At 33.0% G+C, this 27,229-nt stretch overlaps 3 protein-coding genes across 5 annotated transcripts; 1 reads left to right on the forward strand and 2 right to left on the reverse strand.

Moving 5' to 3' along the window:
* Window positions 1–2,324: 2,324 nt before the first annotated feature.
* LOC105329399 (calaxin) lies at window positions 2,325–8,548 on the reverse strand. Its single transcript, XM_011430639.4, has 7 exons — window positions 8,389–8,548; window positions 7,356–7,499; window positions 6,778–6,882; window positions 5,983–6,068; window positions 5,152–5,217; window positions 3,240–3,344; window positions 2,325–2,718 (listed from the first exon to the last, which is right to left on the reverse strand). Exons 1-7 carry the CDS (start codon window positions 8,465–8,467, stop codon window positions 2,620–2,622), a joined length of 684 nt encoding a protein of 227 aa, XP_011428941.1. The 5' UTR covers window positions 8,468–8,548; the 3' UTR covers window positions 2,325–2,619.
* A 3,168-nt stretch (window positions 8,549–11,716) lies between these two features.
* Window positions 11,717–23,087, forward strand: LOC117681381 (G2/M phase-specific E3 ubiquitin-protein ligase). Of its 3 annotated transcripts, none has more exons than XM_066072861.1 (10): window positions 11,717–11,955; window positions 13,404–13,515; window positions 14,214–14,686; window positions 15,119–15,316; window positions 16,633–16,739; window positions 16,958–17,185; window positions 19,586–19,841; window positions 20,005–20,147; window positions 21,118–21,359; window positions 22,171–23,087. In XM_066072861.1, the coding sequence occupies exons 1-10, from the start codon at window positions 11,920–11,922 to the stop codon at window positions 22,407–22,409; spliced, it is 2,034 nt and encodes a 677-aa protein (XP_065928933.1). In that variant the 5' UTR covers window positions 11,717–11,919; the 3' UTR covers window positions 22,410–23,087. The 3 variants fall into 3 exon arrangements, with proteins under 3 accessions (XP_065928933.1, XP_065928932.1, XP_034301464.2); XM_066072860.1 differs by having other exon boundaries at window positions 11,718–11,955; window positions 15,116–15,316; XM_034445573.2 differs by lacking the exon at window positions 11,717–11,955 and adding an exon at window positions 13,919–13,983 and having other exon boundaries at window positions 15,116–15,316.
* On the reverse strand, window positions 22,887–26,861 carry LOC117681336 (uncharacterized). The gene is made up of 9 exons (XM_034445341.2): window positions 26,371–26,861; window positions 26,129–26,213; window positions 25,829–25,914; window positions 25,520–25,693; window positions 25,110–25,207; window positions 24,770–24,909; window positions 23,591–23,703; window positions 23,232–23,392; window positions 22,887–23,086 (listed from the first exon to the last, which is right to left on the reverse strand). The coding sequence occupies exons 1-9, from the start codon at window positions 26,469–26,471 to the stop codon at window positions 22,887–22,889; spliced, it is 1,158 nt and encodes a 385-aa protein (XP_034301232.1). The 5' UTR covers window positions 26,472–26,861.
* Window positions 26,862–27,229: the final 368 nt, after the last annotated feature.

Consider the following 27,229-nt stretch of genomic DNA (forward strand, 5'->3'; position numbering starts at 1 on the left):
AGAGACAATATAAGAGCCTATGTTTTTGGCATATTGAGCGAGCATGCGCGAAAGTTCAAGAGGATATCATCTCAACAAGAACAGCGTATCCTGGCGAGTGAAGAGAAATTGTTCAATAATGCCCATGCCTATGCTACAGACTTTTACAACCATTCGGAGATTTTAGATCACTTGTCAAAAAATCAAACAAATTTGATGGTCAAGGTGATGCAGGAGTTGAAGGAGAAGACCATTCTTAACATGAATGAAGACTATCTTAAAGAAAACAGACAACCGGCATCATGTGCCACTCAATCCATTGCCGATAACTGTTTCCAAAAAGCCGGGTTTGACCGAGAAAGATATTCTTAGACTTGAGAAATCTGTCACAGAGATTGACATCGGGTTCGAAACAGGCACTGAAGAGGCCAAGCCCGCTCAGCCTAGGCTGGCACAGTACGTATTTCTGTGCACTACTGGAATCCCTCCCCCAGAGCAACCCTTTGTCGTCATCGAAAAGAAATCTGGCTGGCGGGCTCGTCTACGGAGATTCTTTGGATGCCTTGGATAGACTTTAAAATTCATACATGTACATCGTGAATTTAATTGATATTTTCTTTTATGTAAATTAATCATTTGAAACAAATTTTGATAATTATAAGCAGACAACTTTGTAACATGTACAATTGGTTTCAGAGTTTATTTTCTGAAAATGTTTTTTAGAAATGAAAGAAGACGGCGGTAGTCTTAATAAAAGAGAAATTGAAATTGAAATCTTTGTTGTTGTTGTGTACAAAACCGACGATCTTTCAACTGTTTATTTATTTGACAAGTGTGTAGCTGACCTTACGTTTCAGAAAAGGGTTTCTCTATTTCTAATCTTCGTAGTACTATACGTGTATACAATGTTATTGTGACACTGAAACAAATAGCAAACTACGTAGATCATCCATAAATGAAAAAAAGAGTGAGCTCACATACACTACGCTGACCCATCACGTGAGAATGATACACGTAAAGAATGGCAGGGTTCGCATTAAATTATTCAATAAAGGGTCATTACATCAAAACGTCCTGTAATTATGAACACTATACTTTAACAAAAAAATTCTAAATTCGAACGTACGTCAAAATTCGCAATGATTGCTTTGGAATTTCCTGGTAATACGCACATCTACACGATGCGTCCTAAACATCTACAAAGTTTCACAAGTTTCTGTACAGCGGTTTAAGAGGAGTTGCGCTGACAAACTGTTCATTACTATATTTAATATAAAGTTCAAAAGAGCCAAAATTCGAAAGAAAAATTATGAAAAATATTTTCTGGTAAGATGCAAATCTACATTGTACACGTATTGTCCTTAATACTTACGAAGTTCCACGAAACTCTGTGCAGTGGTTTAAGAGAATTTGCGCTTTAAAAAAGGAAAAAGAAAGAAAAATGGTCAAAAACAATTTATTGCCATTACTTGTCAGTAAAATATAAATTGTTTGACCAAGTGGTTTGATTAATCGTTCAAATAATTTTGTGACAACTGGTTTAAATCCTATCGGGAACAGGAGAAGATGACCGGATAGGCCGAGATGTAAAGCACGCGCAAAAGCTTTATAAAACTACGTAACACACATCATCAAGTGGTCATAATAGGGTTTGAACCATCAATCTTTGTGGCCAATTGTATATAACCACTGAGCCATCTGCTCCGTTTCACCTATACCATAATACATGTACATGCTAGAAATTGACAGATTTGTGAACACATATGTATACACATAACAAAAGAATAAACATGGTAAAACTGGTTTAATTTTATTAATAACACATTAAATATCCATACTCTATCACAAATAACTTGGACGGAAATTAAATAAAACATTCAATTACAGTTCTAAAACACATATTAAAAAATAAGTTAGCACTGGGTGTTTCTTGCTTGTTAGAAGATTTAGATTTTAACCCCCCTCCTATTAACCAGATGTGAATAAATACATGTATTAAAACTTAATATATCAGGTATCAATTAAGACTGTAAATTTCAAAACTTTAAACCCATTGGGAACCGTTAGCATAATGTTATCATTAGATATATTTCACCAAATAAATGAATTGTACATATAAACTGATTAAAACTTAAATGCATTGGGAAAAGGTATCATTTAGCTAATTATATCACTTGTTGCACACCAAATATTTGCTTTCGTGCATGGCATTTCAAAAAAAATGTAAAAAGCAAAACTGTTTAAAGCCATGCTAATTAAAGTCTATTTTGTTCCTGAGATGATTTAAAATAAGATAAACTGGTCCCTTCTGATGCTATTTAAATAAAACTTTTTTAAAACTCAAATTTAAAGATTATTTACTATGTTCAGCCTTTAAGTAAGATGGACATTCTGCTAATAAACCACTTATAAAGTTAATAATGTTGTAAAAAATTCTTAAAACAAAATAATACAACCAACATTTAAAGGCATCATGCATAAAAAAAACTAACAGAATAAATTAAAAATATAATGCATATGTAGTTAGGTGCAAACAATAAAGCTTAAATCATCTAATACATAGAACACTAAAAGTTTTGTTTTTTCACATTTTTAAAAATCTTTTTTTTTCATTGGTATGAAAAATATGAGTTTTCTAGATTAGTAGGTCACTTTCCCTTTCAGTTTTTGCTGCGCCGAGATGCTCATCCCTGTATCATGCTGTGCATCACTCACAAGTTCCAGAAAGGCATTCTTTGTCTGTGAACAATGAAAATAAATGTTTCTCTTACTATTACAAGTAATGAATTATTACATCATCAATCATTTCCGAAATTTATTTGTATATAAATACTGCAAAGTGTAATTAAAAATTAAAGTGTAACTTAGTGTAATTTGTTTTTCTTTGTTTTCAGTTTTGATCTGATTAAGTGCTTTTCTGAATTAACTTTTTTACATTCATATATGTATAGAATTTAGTAATATACTTGATTAAGTGGGAAAAAATTACTTTTGTGGATGTTGTTTACACTAGATACTCGGATAACAGTCCATATGGATTACATGTAATAAGCTTACATGTAATACATTTACATGGCAATCATATGAACTCATATGAAAAAAATGTAATTAACTTTCACAAAAAAATAACTGCATGGCTTACATATAATAATAAGTTTATACATAATAAGCTTACACAGCAATACGTTACATGTAATTCGGTTACATGTAATATTAATGTGTGAGGAAGGTAGTTTAAGTGTTTACTGGTGAGGACTCACTTTCAGGTTGGGCAGGCATGGTCCGAGGGCCTCCAGCAGCAAGTTGTCCTCGTTCACGCACTTGGTCCAATCATCAAAGGATACCCGGGTGTCATGGTCGTAGTCCTTTAAAAACAAGTATCGGTATTATATTTTTACTTAGGTATATAGAAATGCATCATCATGTCCTTAATAATATGTAACATCAATAATTTTGTCTTGATCAACAACAGATTTTACAGCTTTTTACTGAGTTATTTTTGCCCTATTGTGTTTTCCACCTAATTTATATGGTTGTTAAAAGATTACGATCCATTTGAAATTGCCTTTATGCAGCTATATTTACATTTGCTAGTGTCTTTGCCTGTGATAACACTACGTATTGATTTTGTACTATATAACCCATAATGTCAAATTGGGGCGCCAGCGGGGTTTGCTTATTTATATTTAAATATTTAAAATTATAAACTGAAAATTATATAAATATAAGTAATAAGGAATCATTCTTTGAATATTATGAGGTGATAATTTCAGTTGGGGCGTGATCAAATCTATCATAAAGCCCTTCGGGCTTTATTGGATTTGATCACGCCCCGACTGAAATTATCACCTCATAACACTCAAAGAATGATTCCTTATGAAGTTACAGAGAAGAATTTGCAGTTTATAATCAGCCCAGTTTTAAATTCAGAGAGTGTCAGTGTGGGTAAATGGGACAAAAAATTCACTGGATGCAAAAACTGCATTGTCTACAGTATTCCAAGAACCAGCGATTGTCCTGAAAAATATGTAGCATATGTTGACTTATATAGAGAAGGACCTGCAGAAATACATTGTTTATGAGGAAAAATTTAATGATGTAGTCAAGAAAAAATATTAGCATATTATTTATTGTTGTCATACAAAAATATGTCCTTAGTCTTTACTTGATATGGTATAGTCATACAAAAATGTCTTGGAATGGCATCATATTCATACAGAAATTCTTTAACATCTCTAATGTACTTAGGAAATTAATATCATAGGAACCTGAATAAAATATTCATACAGAAATTCTTAAACTTCTCTAATGTCTTAGGAAATTAATATCATAGGAACCTGAATAAAAGAATTTGTTTACACATGGAACAGGGGTAGGGGAATTAATGTTGTGAAAACTATCATTTATAATTACATAAACTTTTTTCATGCATGTAAGAAATGAAGATAAAAAGTTGGAGACAGCAACAAACTTATAGCAAAGATCCATCAAAAGAGTAAAATTATACGGACACCATTAGGAAAATGAGGGAGATAAGAGAAAGATACGAAAAATCATGACTGGACATGAGGGCAGGTCAGTCTATCATCCCAGAGTAGAGGAAAATAACAAAGAACTCAGTCCTGAGAAATGGAGAACTTGGGTGAAAAGCTTTATTCCATGTGCATACAGTGTTAATGGTCAAGTATGGTAACTGACTGGGATAACGAACATGTTTATGTGTGCATCAACCACCCAATTCAGAGTCCCCGAATTAATGGAATTGATTGCGTGACTGTATTTCAATAAAAGACAATTCCTCCCGCCACCCAAACAATACCTCTAAATTTTATTCCTGTGGGAAAAAATATTTTTATCAGTTTATACCAAATTTGAAATACAGTATAAATCTTTTACAGTCAGATTTTGTAGGTTTACAGGTACATGTATTATTTAAAACCTTTAATTCCTAAAATCTGAACGGAACACCAGCAACACTATTATATTGCCTAAAATTAATTAGCACCAACAGAAAAAAGCCAGTTACCTTGTATAATATCAATGACATATGCAAAACCTCTCAAGAAAGCGTCAGAAAAAAAATTGGAGAGGGCTTCATAATTACAGCTAATGCAAAACAATGTAATTGTATTAAATTTTTTTCTTTTGGGGGGGGGGGGGGGGTGTACTCACAAATTTCTTGAGTGTGATCTCCACCAGATCTTTGATGCCTTCATCTGGGTCCTCCTCTGTTGCCGGCTATCAATAACAAAATATCCATCAATACTGCATTATATTTTTGAGCATATAATATTTATTATAAGCAATATTTTGAAAATTGGTTTTTTCAACCAATTAGGTAGCATAGATTTGATTTAGCACACTTCTGAATGAACCTATTTGTATAGATTTATGAGTGTACATAACTTTAAGCAATTATAAACGCACTTGATATACTTGAAACCACTTTTTACCCAAAACCCTTTACAGAATACACAGCCAAATGTTATATGTTTAGAATATATATCAAATCATAGATTTGCAATGTGGAAAGATGTACAAAGTATGAGGCCATGGCTATGATTTGTTTTTTGTGCAGAGTCATTACTTTTGTGAATTTTGATGAACCAAAATGAAAATTAAAATAATCTCAAAAGCATTTGGTTTTCTACATAAGAACAGTACATGCATCATACTTGCCAACTGACCCGATTTTGTCGGGTCACACCCGATTTTCGACCCTTCACCCGATTATTTTTTATGACCCGGCGGGTCATGCTTTTCAACCGATCTTTGTCGAAAAAACCCGAAAATCTCCTTATTTGGTTTGTAAATTAAGGTATTACACATAAGTTTTAACACATATTTCTATAGTATATATTACCTATGAAATGCATGGAAAATATGTCTTGAATGTCGTTACGCGCTATGACCAGACTTTTAATTTCCAAATCTGGTCATGACCAGATTTTCACATGTTGGAGGTTGGCAGGCATGACATTCATACATGTATAAGCTGTTTACCTTAAGAATGCTGTTCTTTAGGAGGTGAAACATTTCCTCTCTTGAGATGTAACCATCAGCGTTCATATCGTAGACGTCAAAGCAGACTACAATAGAATAACATAATATTCATGGACATGTACATGTATATATATATTTAGAATCAAAATGTTACATGTATATATAAATCTGCTATATGATAAATATTCAATTTACTGTTATACATATTGTTTTGAAATATCCTACAAACATCAATCAGGCAACAAAAACATAATTATTAAATCTATCAAGGGTTCTCCACACCCTCTGAAAAAGTTTGGAACAAAAGTGGAAATTTTTATATTCCTTAAAGATATTTGGAATTCTAGCATGCATTTGACTTGAAAATGAAAGAAAAAATGTTCAATTTTTGGAGAAAATCACTTTCTAAAAATGTATTGTTTTTCATAAAACCAAAAGTCCCTGCAGCATTCGAACTCAAGACCTGAAGGTCAGTAAAACAAAGCTATACCCATTGCAGTACAGATATATACATCCAATTTTGATGACATAAACAGTTTCACAATGAGTTGAAATTGCCATGTTATAACGTACTGTCATAAAAAGTAAAAGTCACAGGGTGTTGAGAACCCTTTAATTTATAACAAACAGTTGAAATTTTTTATTCATTAATACATTTTACTTAATTGTGTTTAAACATTGACATTGCATTGTGTTGTTAAAAACAGTTTCATATCACTATAGAGATGAAAAAATATACACAGAAAGCAATGGGCTATAAATAGAAATAACATGAAAACTATTTATTTCACTCACATTTCATTTTCTCCTCCATCGTACCACGCAGGAAAATGGACAGCCCTTTGACCCACTCAAGTTCATTGATAAATCCATCATTGTCCTCGTCAAAGGCTCGGAAAACTATCCAAATGTAAACCAATATCACACTTAATTGTTGTAAACCAACTTTTATTCACCACGACTTCAATTCGCGATACTTATGATAAGCTGGTTTGTGACAACAAATCTTTACGACCAAGCATTATCCAGAGCCCTCTCGTTATAACAACCATTATCAACAAATACATGTAGGTCGTGGCGAGAAATATTCGCAATGAGAAGGCACTCTCAAACCTCGCTAACATTTCTCGCAAGCAATTAAAAGTTGATTCACAGTATTCTGTTGGTTACAGTGAAGGAAAACCAGGTGAATACAGTATTCTTTTTTTCAAATTACACTAAAAGTCTCTTATTTACATGTTAGAAACTGGTTTTAAAATTTAGCAATCCAGAAATACAAGGCATTCTCCTTGTGGTCTGTTTTCTAATCAAGATCAAGCCACAGCTTGTCCCTACTTCACTTCTGAGAGCCTCAAACAATGTCAATGGCTTACCTCTGTCCACAATCATTTCATCCGTCATCTCAAAGTTCTTGTGCACAAAGTCGTTGAACTTATTGCGGTCCATGCGGATTTTGGGACTGTTTGGGCATTGCTGCTTCAGCATCTGTAACAACCTCTCCACTTCTGTCTTGCTGACTGTGAACATAAAATATTGATAAAGGTTTTTGAAATTAATACTTGAGCGCTGATCTGTAAATGTATTATAAAAAATAGAATCGCCAGTGACAATCAGAAATCTAATATCTTAAATAAAAATCTGATGTTTGATATTTAAATGCAAAAGTTTAGTAATCCTGAAATCAAGTATCCAGAAACATGCTCTAAAAAACTATAGGTGCCAAATAGCTCAGCCTCAGTTGGTAGGGCACCTATCTAGAGATTCAGGGGCCCGGGTTCTAATCCCGGTCTCTGGTCAATCATTATTTCTCCCACCCCGTTACATTATGTATAACACGCATTCCCCACTTTTGATCACTTTTGGTTTACCTGAAAAAAGTGTTTGCTACATATGAGACTTTATGAAAATCAGAATAAATAGAAAAGATAGTGATTTTTCATGTGCATTAAATATCTTAAAAACAAAATCTTTTCAATAAAACACATCATTATATGGCCTACAGTTTTAAAGGACTTACAGGACCGAAAAGCGTATGAATTTCTAGGTAAATATGCCAATTATCCTAAAGTTACTCATTTTAATCTGAAATCCTGACTCATAGGCCTGTATTATGTTTGTTAAGTACACGTAGATCAATCATCAATTTTGTGTATTTGAGTGCAATAAGGTCAAACCTCATTTTCATGCACTGTATGTTGTTTAATTGGTCCTAATTAATGAAAACATAAATAAACCATTTTCATACACTTTATCTGGTGGTGAATTTGGTGGAGGTCTTTTGAGGAGCTTTAAAAGGTACTACTAAATTATTAGCTCGAATTTCCTCAACACTTGAGAAACACAAATACTGATAACCAAATGTTTAATAAGAAAGGTATAAACCGAGAACGTCATAAATGTACTCACAATGGCTCTTATGGTGAAGCATTTCAATAAACTTCATTCTTTCTCCACCTTTGTACACAGGTTTCGCTTTGGATGGCATTGTTTTGATCCAGTTATATTTCAGAGTTTAAAATTTCACAAGGCGAATAACGAAAAAATAATACAATTATAGATGTGATCTCAGAAAATGTTTACTTAGCAGAATCAATTTAAATGTTGTTAAACATCAACTTAACATTTATTGTTCTGTTCCTCTTAGTAGTAAATTATTATTTGTTTTGATTTATCGTTTCTTTACAAAAACAGGTTCGTCTCAAATGATGTTTATCCGTCGCCAAGTGCGATGCGCATGCGTAGAAGAGAGAGAGAGAGAGAGAGAGAGAGAGAGAGAGAGAGAGAGAGAGAGAGAGAGAGCGTTATGAATTATAGCCTAGAGTTTTTTTCATATACTTTGAAATATTTTGTTTAAAACATAAAACATGCAGGCACGTACATGTAGCATGGGAGGGTGAGGGGCAGGGGGCTGTCTCCCCCCCCCACCTTTTTTCGTAGCAAGGATTGTTAATTCTTATGTAAAGAAAAAGAAAAAAAAAATGAATTATGAAGGAATTGCCCCCCCCCCCCCCCCAACTTCTTGGGACGACATGAAAATTGAAGCGAAAATAAGAAATTGAACTGTAAGGTGGTATTTACATGTAAGTTTCGCTGCCACCCCCCCCCCCCCCCACTCCCCTTCACCCACGGATTAGAATCTTCCTGATTATGGGAAGTAGGACTTTTTTTCTTATTTTTTGCTTGTCTAGATGAGTTTGGATAAATCCCCCCCTTTTAAAAAAAGAAGCTACTTGCCTGTCAGGTAGTACAAAACAAATAAGCTATTTTCCCCTATTGTTCATTTTTTTCTGAAATTCTAATATTTTGTTATCTGAAATGAAATCTATAAATATGTATAATTTGAAAAAGGGGAGGGGGGGGGGGGGTCCGACCTGACAATTTTTACCCGAATCACCTTAAGCCTACCATTTGAATCTCCCTTCATTCAGTAGAGTGTAAAATGAAATAGTCATTGTTAGAATTCACTGTGCAAATAGGTACTAGTGCTTACTGCTAGGATATTACAAATGTTCGTGCTTCTATTTTTACAGAAGACCATTTCGTTACTAACAGACAGTAAAATAATTCTTACTGGTAACTTAAGGCAATTTCTTGTAATAAAAAGTAAAAATAGCACTTTAAAAATGATAGAAGGCTGAATTGCACAAAAACAAAATGAACACCATTCAAATGATCAAAATATACACTGGAACCCATTTTTTTTTTCTGCCGTAACTAGATGTAATTCATGGGTACATATGATTTATATTATGTTCATAAGACAATGGATTAAAATTAAATTTTGCATAAAATCAAGCAATTATTGTTGGGATTATGTCCTTTACAAAAATTTAGATTATTGAGAATCAAAATTTAAAGTAGTCATGTTGCAGATATTATTTGAAAAATGTGAATATTTGAAATGTGAAAATTTGAATATATGTCAGAAAGGACAATTACTTGAGAAAATGTTGTTTTTTTTCTCTTTCAAATAATTAACTTAATGGGACGATGTGAAAAGAATATCGAAGAAACGCGCAGTAGAAGTCAAGCAGGTATCTTGATATAATTTCTTTTTTCTGTGCTGCCTTTTATGAATACAGGAAACCTTTTTGTAAATAAAGAGACTGAAATAAATTAATACTGGTAAACAACATGTAAGGTAATTTCTGATGTAATATTATGTAAAACTAGCCCTTGTGAATTCTCTTTTAAGACGAAAATTTGCTACATTTATATCCGTTTCTAAAATGAATATGATTGTATGATTTAAATTTGTGAGTTTAGTCGTATATTCATTGTAAAATAGAAATTTAGAATAATTTTATAGCCCTTCTATAATAAAATGAAAGAAAAGGTGAGCACGCTCGTATAGGTCTACATGTATATATTACTCTCCCTCTTTACTACACAAGCATTACTCCAAGAAATCGTCACATCAAAACTTCCTACAAGATTGCATATCTATACTTTTGTCTTTATCAACAACACAATTCTTATAAATTTTAGATTTAAAAGGGTCAAAATATACCAAAAAAAAAAATATAAAAAAAATAAGAAGAAGAAAAAACACGCCAAGACTTGAAATCAAAATTTCTGGCAAACTGAAAACAATCAGCGACATTCTCCATGACATTAAAAATGCACGTATTACAAAATTTCTCGCAATATGTATATTTACACACAGGGTTTCGTATGGAATCCGGATAGGGCCATGCAGTTCACTATCGCACCATCGCACCATCGAGGTTGGGGTCGATAGCGCGATGACGCGATAATGCGATGACGATGAAGCGATGATGCGATGACGATGAAGCGATGGTGCGATAGCGCGATGACGATGATGCGATGGCGCGATGATGCGATGACGATGAAGCGATGGCAAGATGAAGCGATAGCGCGATGAAGCGATGGTACGATAGCGATGATGCGATAACACGATGACGATGGCACGATGGTGCGATGACGATGAAGCGATGCTCTATCGTGTCATCGCCATTGTTCTATCGCATCATCGTCATCTCGTCATCGCACCATCGTGCTATCGACTTTTTTGCGCATGCGCCATTCAGAAGACATGGCGTCTGGAAGTGAAGGTATGAATGGATTTATATATTTTGTGAAATCGGCCTTATTTGGTTACTTGATTCTCTATTTATAATTAGGTATTCGAGGCATGTCGTTCTTGTATATAAATATATAGAAGAGTTAAACGTACCATACTTTAATTAATATCATTACAATACAATTTAGAAGAAACCCGCATGGTTCTTAAAAACGGGTGGATGTTATTCACATTCACGAAAATTAAAATTTTAACACAAAACAAAACAAATTAAAGTCTATCTCAACCCATCTTCTATTGGTAATACCGTGCCTGTAACTTATACATATATATATATATATATATGAAGATCTACTACAAAAATTAAATAAGTTCATTGAACGAAGAAACCTATGCTCGAGTTATCTAATTTATGCGATGCTCTTCTGCGTAAAAAGGTATATTTCTTTAAAAGCTTTAAGTTTTTACTGTGATATGATGTGCGTTGTAACCAGTGTGCGGAATGTCTAAGTAACACGTATATCGGAATGCACGTATACAGTATGTTTGTCAGTTACTTAAATTCATTTTGACTTGAGGTATCATGACATCATGTATACCGCAGGACAGTTGCATCGTATGACATATTTATCAACAATGTTTATCACATACATTATATGCTCTAACGTTAATACAGTAATACAAAGATTATATGTTCCAGAAATTAAAAGAAAAAACATATTCTGCCTGGTTGAAGGCTTGTCCAGAGACACAGGTCATAAATTTAACTAGTACACATTGCTTTATAAAGTCAGTGCTGAACAATTCACATTCTTTTAATATGTTCATTTAGCCTAAATGTTGTTTTTTTTTCAGATGATACAGATATATTCAACATATTAGAAGAAATAGAAATGAAGGAATACAAGAATGTGTTCAAGGAAAACATGGTAAGGAAAAATTAAGGAATGCTTGTTACACATAACACATTCAATTTAGTATGATTACTATAATGATAATTAATTTAAGAAATGTGTCAATTAAACAAGCATTGTGCATTTCTGTAATCATAATGCTCAATAAAATATTGTGTGTGCATGTTGTTATAGAACTCATTTCTTTTGTGGATTGGCTATATGCAAAAGTGACATTGATACAGGATATTTTTTTTTTCGGGAGGAGGGAGGTAGTAGGGTAACTAGGGTTGGATACCATTAGGATGAAACTGTACGATACTGTACCGGTATTTTAAACGATACGGTATAAGACCTTGATAAATGATAATTCCTTTTATAATAAATGTGTTTTTGATCTTTCAGTGTTATTATATATAAAAACAGTATTATATATTTTTACTTAAAAAATACGAGTTTAAAAACTGTTTATGTTTCAATCCTTTAATAAAAGATCAACAAACAAGTAAATTAAATCTCAAACTGATTTGACTAGAAACATAAATAATCACATTGGAAATGGTTGCAAACACCACCATCTGATTCCCATCTGAAAAGAGACCAGACAGCCGAGTGCTTTACCCAGTTGCCAGCCATTGTTTGGTCGCACTAATTGATGAAACATCAGAAATTGAATGGAAAGGAAGAACTTATTTTGCGCTATTTTGTCTTTTTAATTTACATTTATTGTCAGAATAAAATTTAAACTGTACACTATTTAAATATTGTAAGTTTATTTTATTATTTGTTATATATGTACAGAGTTATTACTTTAAATATTGGCAGTCGAATCAAGTATTGTACTAAAAATGATAAAGCATATACTAGTATTTCGTTAATTAGCATATCCTTTCAAAACGCGGAGAATTTTAGCGAGTCTAAAGTCGTTTTTTTAAATCATTTTTAATGTATAAAAAGGTTTCAAAGATACAGAAATACCGTTATCAGTACTGGTATAAATGAAACGGTATTTTACCAGTATTTTTAAGGCAACTATTCGGTACGGAATTGGTACCATGTACCGGTATCCAACCTAAGGGGGAAGTAGGGAGAAGTGTGTCCACGTCAACTTGTCGGACTAAGATTTTTTTGACAAGTTAAACAACCCACGGCACATCTTTCTTCAGATTCTTCAGATACTAATGATCCCCCCTCCCCACATAGATATGCAAAATGAAAATATAAAAAATAAATGCAATTTTGCATTGACAATAAACTTGATAAAAGCAAATGCTTTTTGTGCAATCCAACACATAATCTGCTAGCCAAAAGTCTTTTGTCCCATGATGATCTTTTGTGTTACAAAGTTTAAAAGACAAACACTTGTCAATTGATAAGTTTTTACAAATTTTTAAATATCCATGGTTTATGTGCATAGTGTAACAAATCCTCAAAGTTTTTTAAAATGGACCCAAGATAAGCTGTGTACTGTACATTATTTTCAGATCAGAATTCAGGATGTAGTTGAACTTACAGAAAAAGATTTTGAAAAGCTTGGGGTTACAGCAATTGGACTTCAACTAAGATTAAAGCAAGCTTGTCGAAATCACCTTCAAGGTAATTAACTGAAAGAAAATGTTTTACTATAATAATATATGAAAATCTTATGGCTCAGTGGTCATGGGCGTAAGGCCAGTAACCGACAGGTTCAAACCCTGCTGTGGTCACTTGATGTGTGTTGTGCACTTTATGAAAAAGTTTATAAACCCTAGCTCTCTGCACTGCTTAGGGGCATGCTGGAACCACAATAAACCCTTTAACAAAAAAAGCAGTTTCATAAGCCTAAACAGTTGATAGGCAGTTTCTGATAGTTCATAAGCAGTTATTTTGGAAAGATTTTTTCATTTCTTAACTGCTTATGACTTAAAATATCCAGGGCATGCCCCAAAACATTCCTTAGCTATGTACATATGTATAGTATACTATAATTCGTTTTAATTCCACGGTGTTAAAATTTCAGGATTTCTGAAAGAGTACCAATTCCGATGGTTTTAATTTCATCCTCAATGAAAACCAGTGATTTAAGTATAAGCATTAACACATTTAAAAAAAACTTATGTTAATATTTACTATGGGTTTTATTTAGCAAAAAACCAATAAATGGCAAAGTTTAACACAGTGAAAGTAAATAAACCATTGTTATTATTTGCCTTGTCTACGGTATTTAACATACTGTATTTGAATGTAAAGCAACAGAGGAAGCTAAATGATTTAATGAAAATACATGTATATAAATCAAACAATTTTATTTTCAGCCAAAAGTGAAGATACTTCACCAGTGCTTAAAAAATTCTTCGATTTGAAAAGAGAAAGAGTACGTATACAGAAAACAAAGAAAATTAAGAGGCATTTCAAACCAACTAGAAGAATTTATTGTGGGTGGAAACATGCAGTGAGGTCTGATGTGTTCAAAGTTGTTACCTTGAGCAAAGGCGGTGGACAACAAATTATTGATGTGTCAAAAGATACAACCTATGAAGTCCTTGAAAAACAAATCCTTGATCTGTACTTTCCAAAGGCAAGATCAATGGCCCAGAATCTCAAGCTGTCCGACCTGAATCATTATTTGGCATCCTTTTCTGGGGATCCACTACCTCGAAGCTTTCAAAACAATCATGAATTTACGGTTGGAAATTATTTTGACCATATCAAGACATATCCAGTTAGAGTGTACTTACATACTACAAAAAAAGATGAAGATGATGACAATTATCTACCTGATATATCGGTACTAATTCCTTTTCATTTCTTTAGTTAAATCATTTATTTTAAAAACACTTTTCAAAGAAATCTATTGAGAGAGAGAGAGAGAGAGATAGAGAGAGGAGAGAGAATTTTTCAATATATAAATATACACATGTACATGTATATCCGGCATAAGGTGCATTTTGCATGGAATTTATTTTGAGAACTGCGTGGCTGTTTTGTCCAAATATATTTGAGAAATGGTTTTGTTTTGTAAATTAAAGACAGGAGTTCTCTGACAAACCCAAACCATGGTAATGCAGTGCAGAACGTGTCTGTATGGTTTTTTGTAAATAAGTTGCAAGAATTTTGTTTGTTATATCATGTGCAATATGAATACACATTTTTTATTTTATTTCTATAAACCTTTTATTTTGGAATGCTATGATTATTTGTTCATGATTACTTTCAGAAGAGTTCTCCAGGTCCCTCTAAAGACATGGAAAGTCAGTCATTAAGCCTGTCTAGTGAGCTGGAAGACCCGCAGTTGCTGCCAGGCACATCACGCATGTTTGATGCAGTTTGTACTGATGAAGGATCAGATGCAGAATTTGAAAATGCTGGTACTCCTGTGATATTTTTCAAAAAGTCAACCCAGACTCGTTTGACTTCAGTGAGTAATCTGTAATATTACCCTTAGTAACAATGTTTGATACAATTATTTACATATATAATATATTAAATTATCAGTCCCTTGTGGCTGAAACTAGAGGATATTGTAGATTTCATCCTTTTTTGTCTGTCTGTTTTGATTATAACAAAAATACTCCTTAGCTGTTAAATTTTGTGATCATACAATTATAACTGTAACATCATGTATGTTAGTGTGTCAAATCGGTTGAGAATCATAATCGATTAATTGGCAGTTGTCTCTTACCAACTAATAATCGGCCAATAATCCATGTTTTGAATTTTTTTTCTAATTCACACTTCTTATGTGGTAAACTGTAAACCAACTTTTCCTAGAATGAAGTTGGGAGAGCTAAAATGTTTTTGACAGGTCCGTCAGTCAGTCCATTAGTCCTAGCTGTTTTTTGTAAGTGCAACATCTCTTAAACTGCTGCATGGAATGTAGTGAACTTTGTAGATGCAATTTAAAGATGTGCATTTTACCAGGAAATTCTGATTTCATTATTTTCCTGTGAATTTTGGCCCTTTTGAACTCAGAATTTTGGCCCTATGTTAAATATTGTATTTTTATGTACAGATTGTAAGCACAACCCCCTCTTAAACCACTGCATAGAATTAAGTAAAACTGTGTAGACATTTAGGACACAAAGTATGGATGTGCATGTAACCAGAAAATTCTGATTCCTTTATTTTGTGGAAGTTTGGGCCCTTTTGAACTTAAAATATTTGCTGGAATATTTTGTGAGTATGTCCTTCATCAAATTATTTTGTGTATTTTAATGCATACTTTGCCATTCATTGTCAAGTAATAGCGGAGCATGAAGCATGTAAGCTTGCTTACTTTTCCTTTCATTTGTGATGACTTTATTTCAAGACTAACTGGAGAAAAACTGGTTCGTTGGGACTAATTTAAGCGATCAAGCCTTGTCAATTTTTGTGTCGCTCTTATAGCCATAATTATAACTAGCAAGAACTAGATTGCAGCAAGAAATATTTGCGATGACGAATCTCTCACAAATTTTGCAAAAATTTGTTGCACACGAATAAAAGTTGGTTTACATATTTTGTGTCATCTTTGCTAGTTAGGGGTTTTCGGTCCACTTCCCCCCTCATTTATGAGAAGCGAAGTTGACCGGAAACCCTTGGCTAGCAAGGATGATTTTTTGTTCTATGCATTAATTTATGAATTGGATTATTATGAAATACAGTTATCACTTTCATATCACAGCATTGATATACTGGTAGCATCAATTCATCATAAAAAAGAGGGAATAAATTGTTGTCCTTTTTTCCCCATAGACTCCTAAACCTGAGAAGAATGGTAACAAACCCTTTTTGTCTGAAGATTTAGATGGAGACATGCAAATGCAGGAAGCTATATGTGCTAGTTTAGAAATGATGCAGCAGTAAGAATAAATGCTTACATTTGTAGAATTTATTTTCTCTCAAATATTGACACTTAGTCTCGTATTTTAATTAATATTTATAAATACACAGTTAATTTGTTTAAATCAGTGTTATTTGAAAACTTTAAAAAGTTAAAAACATGTGACTGTTTTATGATTTTTAAAGTATTTAAACTTTATAATAATTTTATGAGTTCTAATTTTATGTGAATCAACAGACCACAGCATTTCATTGACCTTGATTTAAGAAAGTGGACAATGAACACACTCAAAAGTGAGGAGGAGGAAAATGTAAAGCAGTTAATTGTGGTACACAGGAGACATGTACTGAATTCAGCTCTGAGGGCTTTGGACAGGGCATCATTTAAGTTGGAGGAACCATTCAAAGTAGAATTTCCTGGTGAATTGGGAGCAGATTACGGAGGACCAAAGAGGGAATTTTTAAGGTATGATAAGGTTTAATAGGGCCCTGCTCTGAATGTGCCATATACAGTAAAACTTGTTTAGTACTAACACGTATATAGCAACTTCTCGGATTTAGCGAAGTTTTTTAGAGTCCCCGATTAAAATTTTAACAAACCTTTGCAAAATTTGGCGGCAATAACCAATTCAGATAAAACAAATTTACGGATATAGCGAACTGATTTTAAGTCCCATAGAAGTTAATAATTACAAAATTTAACACTTTTATAACGAATTTCTTTCAGTTTAATAAAGTTTGCATTACTATTTAACATAGTAGTTTGAATAAATTTATTTTCATATAAATTTTTCAACTCACAATCCGATCATTATGGGTTCAAAGTAATTTTTATTCTAAGCCTCAATAAGTAATCAAAGTACTGTAGTACTGACAAGAGTTGATTTTATCAATTATCATTTATTTTAAAATCAACTTATCTTGCATGGCAATTAGTTTCTAGTCTGTATTTGAATTACGCACTTTTTTGTTATATGAACTTTTAGACTTTTCCGACAAGAATTTCGAGAAACCCCATATGAATCATGTTGTGTAATATTTAAAGATAGATTTCAAACTGTGTATAAGTAATCGAAACAATTCTAAAAATCGTATGGATCCAAGCACTATTGATATCGAACTCTAGTCTCATTCAACCAGACACTTGACCGTCTCCGTTGATCTCCGACAAGCAAGAGAGCCTCTCTGCTTGTCGGAGATTTACGGAGACAGTCGAACGTCTGGTTGAATGAGACTTCATTAAACTCGGGCGTAGGAACACATGAGACTACAAAAATATCTAAATTGTAAGTATTATATAAAATCTTATTACATGTACTGTGGTTTCATCAATATTCGTTGAATACCAATTTTCGTGGATTTCGTTGTTAAGTTGATCCACGAAATTAAATGTTCATTGAAGTTCAATTTCAACTAACATTTTGTATTGATTGGATCATTGACCACGAAATTACGTATCCTTGAAACTGTGGTTTTCTAAAATCCACGAAAATTGATACTCACGAAAATTAATGAAACCACAGTATTTTAAAAGTGTTTATAGATAAATTTCTTTTAAAAGCAATGCTTCAGCATACATTACATCGAATTTTTTTATTATTTTTCAAAAACTAAGTCTTGTCAGCGATGATGATTTGTGCTTAGGTCCAAACACTGTTTCACTTTTGGTTTGCTAGAGTAACTGCATAGGAGAGTTGATTAAAATCAACTCCCAAAAATTATAGTCTTGTGAAAGGAAACAGGTGTATATAGTGAATTCACTATAGTTATTATTACGAATTTGTTATACGAAGTAAATCTTTTGGTCCCTAGGACTTCACTATAACCGAGTTTTACTGTACTGTAAACCAACTTGTATTCATGTGCAAGAAAATTTTGCATGGTTCACAAGAGCGTCATTGTGGTGAAATTTTATCGCTGCAAACCAGCCTTTTTGGTATAGTCGTTATAACAACACAAAATTTACTCGGGAAAATTAGTTGGCGTGAACTAGTTAATCATAAGTAAATCATGAAATAATGTTGTTTGGTTAAAAGTTTGTTTACTGTAATCCGTATGTCCATCTTTTTGTTCATTATCACTTGCCATGAAAACTATTTTCTCTCATCTGGCCTAATCATGCAAGCTCATACTTCACATATTGTAATTTCCTTATTTAAAGGGATTACTTATATTGATTCCATGATTCTCCTGTTTTGTATCAAATTTTTAGAATATAAAACCTTTTTTGTTATAATTCCATTTACTTCAGAGTTTCAAAATCTGCAAGGATTGCTTCTTGCAATTTTAGATGATTATTGATTCTTTGCATTTAAAAAGGAGGCGCTGATTAAAATCTTTGTCTGAAGCACATTTTTTCTCCCTTTATGAAATCTTGCTCCAACTTTTCAGCATAGACACGTCCTACTTGATAAGTTGATGCATTTCAGATAGTATAGATAGATGACCCCTATTGATTTTTAAGTTCAAAAGGTTAAGTTTATTTCTATGTTCCGGATAAACTGCCCATAGTGTATACTGCCGATAATAAAAGGCTTGTGCAACCTATCATGTATGTCAAAGGGAGGCCGGGGCATAAGTGTTTTACAAACATCTCTTGTGTCTGTATTTTGGCCCCAACTGACTCCTTCTTCATCCAAAGAGTGTCCATAGGTTAAAGTGTAAGTTGAAAGTTAAGGTCATTTACATAAGCTAGTACAGTCCTTTACATGTCCCTTCATCATAATGTCCTTAAACTATGAAAGTCCCTTTGAGCTGGTGGCCATCTCAATGATATGAAGTCATTTAGGAAAGTTTGTTAAAATGTCATTAAATACATAAATTGCTACTTATTTAGAAATTAACAAATTAAAATGTTGTATTTTAGTTGTCTTATGAAGGAGCTTGCAAATGCAGTTCTGGAGGGAGAACCTTATAATAAGACTTTCATCCACTCTGTCCCACTGTTAGACAAGGAAATGTTTTTCAAAGCAGGAAGGATGATTGTATGGAGTATTCTCCATGGGGGGCCAGGCTTCCCTTTTCTGAATTCAACTCTGTACCAGCTTTTAATTGAACCCAAAGATGTTGTCTATTCCACTGATGATGTCATAGACCTTGATGTGAAAAATAAAATACAAAAGGTATGGTTTTTATTTATTCATCTTAAACAAAATAATAAATCAGTTGCAGGAGTTTTAAATTAACTGAACTTGCATGGCTGTATTGAGATACTAGATCAGTACCACTGCTACCTTGTATAACATCCTAGCAAAGATATAGTAAGAGAATTCTCTATATTTCCAGCTGCAAACTGCAGATGAGGAAGAACTGAATCTTTTGTCAGATTGGATGGTGGAACAAGGAGTCTATGGTGTTGTTCCACCATACACAGAACAGAAGAGGGATTGTATGGCAAGACAATTGTTGAAGAGTCATGTTTACCTAAGGTGATTTTCCAATTTATTTTTAAAATACATGGTACCTTCACATATTTTGAATTCACCTTAGTCACTCAGGTGACCTATTGCAGTTGTTCTTCGTCCATTGTCATGTGGCAATTTCACATTTTTAACTTTATACTTGAAATATACAAGCCTTTAGGTCAATTTTTGATTTGAAGCATCTCTAGGATAAGAGAGCGACTTTACTTCCCTTTGGACCTCATGGGCAGGGTCAAATATAAAAAAAAAAACAAATATGAAAAAAATCCTCTTCTCTACTCCCACCCAAAAAAATAAATGCATAGATATGATGTTCATGAAGCCCTCTACCAAATTGGATTGTGAAATTGAATACCCCAGGGTCAGGGGTTCAGGGCTGGGTTTTACAAAAAAAATTATATAATAACATTAATTTACCCTTATTATAATTTCTATAATTATTTTTACAGCCATTAAATTCAAATAATGATTAATTTGTGATTATTAAGCACTCATTAATTTGGTTATAAGTCATAAGTTCTTTTGTAAAAAGGTTCTTAGATAAGGTCAATATGGCCTAATAGTGAAATGTATAACATTGTACATAATATTTTGTTCTGTATGTTCACTGTCACGGGAGATAACTAAGTGCACTGTTATTATGTCCATAATGTCCTCTTCATAAATAGAAATTCAATGCCCATGGGGCAGGGCTCAGGCTTTTTATTTGCGGATGGGGATAACAAATATGGCCATTAAGTGAACATGTATTTTTTTTCTCTTTATTTTATAGTATAAAATGTGACAGGTTGATCTAAGGACTATGGTACTCAGGTGACTATAAAGGCATTTGGGCCTCCTCTTTGATTATTTGATATACGCATTATCCTGGACAGTAATATCTGGCTAAAACGGCACTGAAAGAAATTTAAGTTTTTTTCTCTTTTTATTGTTTGGCAATATACCGTAATTACATCTTATTTAATTTTCTTTTCAGAATCCATGCAGAAATTGCACAGTTCAGGAAAGGATTGAACACTTTAGAATTTTACACAATTATGAAGAGCAATTCTGAGGAAGTAAGGGGGCTTTTTCTTCACATGTTGTCCAACAGTATGGTAACCATGCAGAAAATAAAAGAAATCATACACATTAACTACAGTGAAGATGGTTCAAATGACAAGAGGAAGGAAGAAGATACTATGTATGCTTTTGAACTTTTCCTGCAAGATTGTTCAGGTATAAAGAATGGTGTACATGTTTATTTGTGAAATATATGTACAATTCATGGATGCCATAAAAACAACCTTTATACCGAATTTTCATTCCAAGCCTCGTCCAACACCCACCCACATCCCCTCCAAGAAAAGAGAATTCATCTAGATATTTCTTCCCCTGTCTATCACATAGTTAACTTTAAAATTCATCAAACCGTTATGAACTGAAAAAATGTTTCATTCCAATTTAGATGTTTAAGTCACATAGGTAAACAAGACATTTTTATTTTGTCATCTTCAAATAAGAGTTCTGCAATTTGTCTTAAGTGTGTCACACAAATAACCTAGCAAAGACAAAATGTTATCTAAAGTTGGTAATTGAATAGTGTTGCAATACTCTAAAAGTGTTTGCATAAAAGAGTGTTTGTTGTCCTTTTGCCAAGTGTTTAGGGTAGTGGTAAAGGTTATAGCAAATATGTGTAACTTTTCAAAACCATTCGAGTCCCATCTGGCTCAAATGAATGCCCTGTATTAAGGGTCTTTCATCTTATTCATAGTAATGTCCTTTGCTAAAACAGGGGCCCTTTGACATGGTCACCTATGCAATGTCCAACTTTTACAAGACATTCTGACTTTTTGATTTTAAAATAATTGACTATTCAAACTCTTGGGAACCATTGCTAAGGTGAGCTATGTGGTCTTTTTTATGGTGTATTTTTTATTGTTTTCCTTGTAGCAGAAGGTTATAATATGCAATATTTTGACATTACTTTCATAGTTCTAAGAGGCATTTATGCTCACACATCAATTTATTCTACTTCTTTTTCTTTCAGAAGATACATCTGAAATCAATCTGAATATGCTATTGGCCTTTTGGACTGGAGCTGAAACAATCCCTCCATTAGGGTTTCACAAAAAGCTTGAAATTAAATTTGTCGAAGACCCTGCTCTGTTGCCAGTTGCACATACTTGCGATCTTTTACTGGAAATATCCAGAGGAGAAACCCCTGAAGAATTTCACAGGAAAATGGAGTTGGCCATCACTTGTGGCGGGGAATTCCATCTTGCTTAAGAAGAGGAACTTTATTTAATGATATATATGTGTTTTGAAAGTTTTTATTCATTTTCTTTTTAAACTAAAAAATGGCAGTGATAGTCATATGAATAAAGGTATTTCTTCAAACAAAGATAATACACATGTACCAAGGGGCATTGATAATTGTTTATAAATATTGATTTCTGGTGTATCTATGGTAGTAGCATACACTTGAACATTTTTAGAATGCTTGATTGTTGCATCTGTATGGTTTTCATGTTTTTCTTGGGGTAGTTTGCTATTTTTTAATCCTTATTTTGCAATTTTCATTAAAACTTGTTCCATGAGTGAATATGGTTATCTAATAAATTCAGTAATTATCAACAAAAAGTTTTCTGTCTGTAAATTTTAATTCAAACACTTTCTTTTAGCTGTACTGATGATAGGTATACAACATTAAATTAAAAAGTGCAACATTAGGTGATGGTGTATTCTCTGGGCTTGATTTGGATTTTAGAGCTTTTCAACCAAGTAATTCAAAGCCTCGATGGCCTTTTCAATGGTCTGTGGAACAGTTCTCCCACCATCTAAAAGCAAATGATCGAAGTATGCTGCGTAGTCCTCACAACATCCTCTCGGGCTTGGACTTGGAAATAGTCTTTGAAACTCTAGCACATCACAAATATCCACTGGAAATTTATAATCTACAGCACCTGTTAATGAAAAGAATTTTAGTTACAATGTTTTAATACCGATTTAATTTTAGCACTTTGATAAACAACCAGGGTATTAAAGGAGGAGGGCAAATGTAAAAAAATAGAATTTAAATTCTTTAAACTAATCTTTGCTAGAAAATACCAAAAATTTCCGGGTGGAAAAACATCATATCTGGTTTTCCTGGAAGACTTCCATCATCATCATAGCGTCTTTGTGCTCTAATATAATGGTTATTCCATTCCATTTTTATTTGATCAAGTTCTTGCTGTATTATTCTCATAAAGCAGAAACGAAGGCATTCTCTGAATTGGTAAATAGAAAAAGTAATTTAAAAAAAAGTACTGTAAAATTTATGTTAAAAATATCTCTTAATAATTCTGTTGAAAAACCATCCTTATTATAAGTTGTTGGTTTACAAAATTGATCAGGTAACCTGCAGAAGTATTAGGTTATAAAAATTTTATTTCATAATGTTCAAAAATAAATATTTTGCATCTTACATGTGCTCGTTATTTGCCAATGAAAACATCCCTTGGTCTTCCATATCTTTGAACAAGTGTATCCAGAAGGAAATGCCCATCTCTCTCAGTGTTCTCCACCAGCGTTCTATTCTCTTATAACAAGATCAGTTTGTTAAATACTGATGGCAATTTTTTAAAGAGTATGTCACACTTCAAGGTCATTGGATAAAAGAGTTTGGTACTCAAAGGTCCAATAAATTAAGGTATATTAATATGTACACAGGTACAACCTGTGTGAAAGTTTTACAAATTTAAGTAGATTAAACTCTTATTAGGTTAATAATGTTGATATATACTGATAGATGATTTTTTACAAGGTTTATACATATTACATGTTAAATCTCTCTTTCTAATCATTCAAAGGTTATGGCCAAGGTTAAACATTTTTCAAAAGTAGGTCAAACTCTAAGGTCAAGGTCATTAAGTAAAAACAAGTGGGGAATTAAATATATGTAATGTCAAAAGTAATACACCATAAAATTTGAAAGCCTTCACATCAATTGTTCAAAAGTTATTACCAAGGTTTGAGTTTTTGCACAAACACGTATAATATCTGTAATTCCTCCCTCAGAAGAATGTTCAAAGAAGTACTAAAACCCAAAGTGAATAAAGAGTGAATGTATGGTCAACTACACGGTTTGCAGTCTATTCAACTTATATTAACATCCACAAGTTAAATTTCAACGTACTTGACGCCATTGGATGCTTTATTTGCATGTGTATTCCTAACTACACAAAGGTTGAATTGTCCGCAAACCGTGCAGTTGACCATGCATACATTATGCATTCATTCATTCTTAAATCACTTTAGGCTTTTAAAGCTATCAGTACTTCTTTGAACATTCTCCTGAGGGAGGAATTACACTGAAATTCTCTCTCTCTCTCTCTCTCTCTCTCTCTCTCTTCACACACACACACACACACACACACACACACACACACACACATATATATATATATATATATATATATATATATATATATATATATATATATATATATATATATATATATATATAATCCTATATAACTCTAAACCAAAGTGCAAACTATGCTTTTGCATGAGAGTAGATTTTCTCAGTGTACATGTAAGAAAAGGTTAAACTTATTGGATTTGGTAATTTTCTTTACATCATATGTTACTGAATCTTATAGTACCTGGTTAGACATTGATCTTCCTATGATAACACTCTTTTCTCCACACATGTCATCATCATGGTACCAACGAAAAGATTTTTGAATGTCCTCAATGTATATATTTTCAGTTCCAGCATCAAGTCTCACGCACCTTGGAGCACCTGAATTAGAAAACTAATACAGCTATAAACTAAGACAGTGATTTTTTTTTACTTTTAAGTAAATGATTTCATAAAATTATGTTTTTTTACTTGTTATAAATACAAAAGAATGCACATAATCATTTAAAACTGTGGAGCTAATTAAAAACTGTATTTATAGTATCAAGGATAATCCAAATTAATGTAAACTTATACTTAACTGTTTATTTCCTCCAGGTATTTCAAGAAATATGAAGCTACAACACAAGGGTCATTGTTCGTTCTTGCAACTTGAAGCCACAATATTCGCCTTGAAAATCTTTTAAAAAATCAGAACAGCTGATCATTTATAATATTTTATTAATTGTTTTCTAATATGCAGCTATATTTATACAACAGTACAACAATCATAAAATATCAAACTTGATTTTGAGTGTACAGTGGCGTCGGAAGCAAATTAATAGAGGGGGGGGGCTAGACTTATCAAAAATCTTGACACAAAAACCGGGGGGGGGGTGCCCCCTCTTCCCGGTTTCGACGCCAATGCTGTATAAATAGAGTTATAAAAGAAGCATTTTTATCATCTTACATGACCAACCAAACTCTAAAAGAACTGATACATACAACTTACCCACACATCGCACCATGAATAGCGAAACCAAATGGCTTTAATTTGTCGTAACCATCAACATGTATAAGATAATTTGGTCCATTGTTTAGATACATTCTTCTTGTCAAGCAGTGACTCGCTCTCAGATCAACTCCATCAGGATCGATTATTCTCAATAAACACAAAACGTCATCCCTGAAACAGTTTTATATCACTTATTTAATTTTAAAAGGAACTAGAAATCAGTTTTATTACACGTATTGTAATTAAATATATTATGACGCAAGAAACACATTTTAATTTATCATAGTATACTATATTTGTATATACCTTCCTATAAAGATTCCATGTTTCTGAAGAAGTCTCCGTTTCATCGAGCGACATCCAAGAGTCTGACCACTGAACATCATTTCCTCCTTTCAGTAGAATAATTTCATGTAAATCAGTCGAGGAGGAACAGTCAAATGAGTTAAATAATAATAATAATAATAATAATAATAATAATAATAATAATAATAATAACGACCTTTAAATTAATTATGTTTTAGAGGATTTTCTTGTACTTTACCTATCTATAAAAAATGCTATTAGGACTTGAACAAAACGATAGCAATACTATCGCTATCATACCTGAATGGCTCTAATTGCCATATCCAGGCTGTATCTCCGTCTTCTCAGATTTAGTCTGGCCAAGCGCCTTTTCAAATGCCTGCAGCTTAAATATTTTTAATACATAAAATATTACTTGAAATAAAAGTTCTGACCTTCATTTTATACAGTACTGATGTATTGTTACTTTGAAATATTAGCCTACTTACTACATGTATTATGATATAATTTTAATATGAAATATTTTTATTGTTTACACCTACCTTATTTTCACATTATGATTACTCCAAAGAAGGAATATTATTTCGTTATTATCATATCCGTTAAAAAAATACTCTTGAATCCTTTCGTCAACAAACGCCATTTTGCGCAATGGCTGCTGGGAATGCTTCCTATAGAAGGTCGATAGCACGATGGTGCGATGACGAGATGACGATGATACGATAGTACAATGACGATGACACGATAGAGCATCGCATCATCGTCATCGCATCATCGTGCCATTGTCATCGTGTTATCGCATCATCGCTATCGTACCATCGCTTCATCGCGCTATCGCTTCATCTTGCCATCGCTTCATCGTCATCGCATCATCGCGCCATCGCATCATCGTCATCGCGCTATCGCACCATCGCTTCATCGTCATCGCATCATCGCGCCATCGTCATCGCATTATCGCGTCATCGCGCTATCGACCCCAACCTCGATGGTGCGATGGTGCGATAGTGAACTGCATGGCCCTATCCGGATTCCATAGTTTCGTGAAATTTAACGCAGTGAAAAAAAAAAAAAGACTGACGGATTGACACACTAACCGACTGACGGCTCAAGCATTGTCTTTCTCGCAACTTGTTGCGGTTTGGAATTCATACATGAATTCTTATGGAATTTATACATTAAATTGTTTTGATAACAGACGTAAAAAGGTAACAACAATACAAACTGTAAAAAATCAGCAACATTCTTCATGACATTAAAAATGCACGTATTACAGCTATTTGTTTGCTTCATTATAATGAACTAAAAATTAATTCAATGTAACTTTCATTAAAATTATCCGTTGACGTTTAAAAGCATTTAAATGCATTAAAATTCAATGTAACAACATACATTGTAAATTGT

This window comes from Magallana gigas, chromosome 10, assembly GCF_963853765.1.
Source record: "Magallana gigas chromosome 10, xbMagGiga1.1, whole genome shotgun sequence".
Taxonomy (NCBI): Eukaryota; Metazoa; Mollusca; class Bivalvia; order Ostreida; family Ostreidae; genus Magallana; species Magallana gigas.

Excerpts from the sequence above, each read along its gene's own strand:
- LOC105329399 (XM_011430639.4), bottom strand. The coding sequence starts at position 8,467 with ATGCCATCCAAAGCGAAACCTGTGTACAAAGGTGGAGAAAGAATGAAG. Across the intron at positions 3,345-5,151 it reads AGATCACACTCAAGAAATTT|GACTACGACCATGACACCCG; the intron begins GTGAGTACACCC and ends TTGTTTTTAAAG. Across the intron at positions 2,719-3,239 it reads CATGCCTGCCCAACCTGAAA|ACAAAGAATGCCTTTCTGGA; the intron begins GTGAGTCCTCAC and ends CATTGTTCACAG.
- LOC117681381 (XM_066072860.1), top strand. The coding sequence starts at position 11,920 with ATGAAGGAATACAAGAATGTGTTCAAGGAAAACATG. Across the intron at positions 11,956-13,403 it reads ATGTGTTCAAGGAAAACATG|ATCAGAATTCAGGATGTAGT; the intron begins GTAAGGAAAAAT and ends CATTATTTTCAG. Across the intron at positions 19,842-20,004 it reads TGAAAAATAAAATACAAAAG|CTGCAAACTGCAGATGAGGA; the intron begins GTATGGTTTTTA and ends CTATATTTCCAG.
- LOC117681336 (XM_034445341.2), bottom strand. The coding sequence starts at position 26,471 with ATGGCGTTTGTTGACGAAAGGATTCAAGAGTATTTTTTTAACGGATAT. Across the intron at positions 25,915-26,128 it reads TGGCAATTAGAGCCATTCAG|GAGGAAATGATGTTCAGTGG; the intron begins GTATGATAGCGA and ends TTCTACTGAAAG. Across the intron at positions 23,087-23,231 it reads TTTCCACCCGGAAATTTTTG|GTGCTGTAGATTATAAATTT; the intron begins GTATTTTCTAGC and ends TTTCATTAACAG.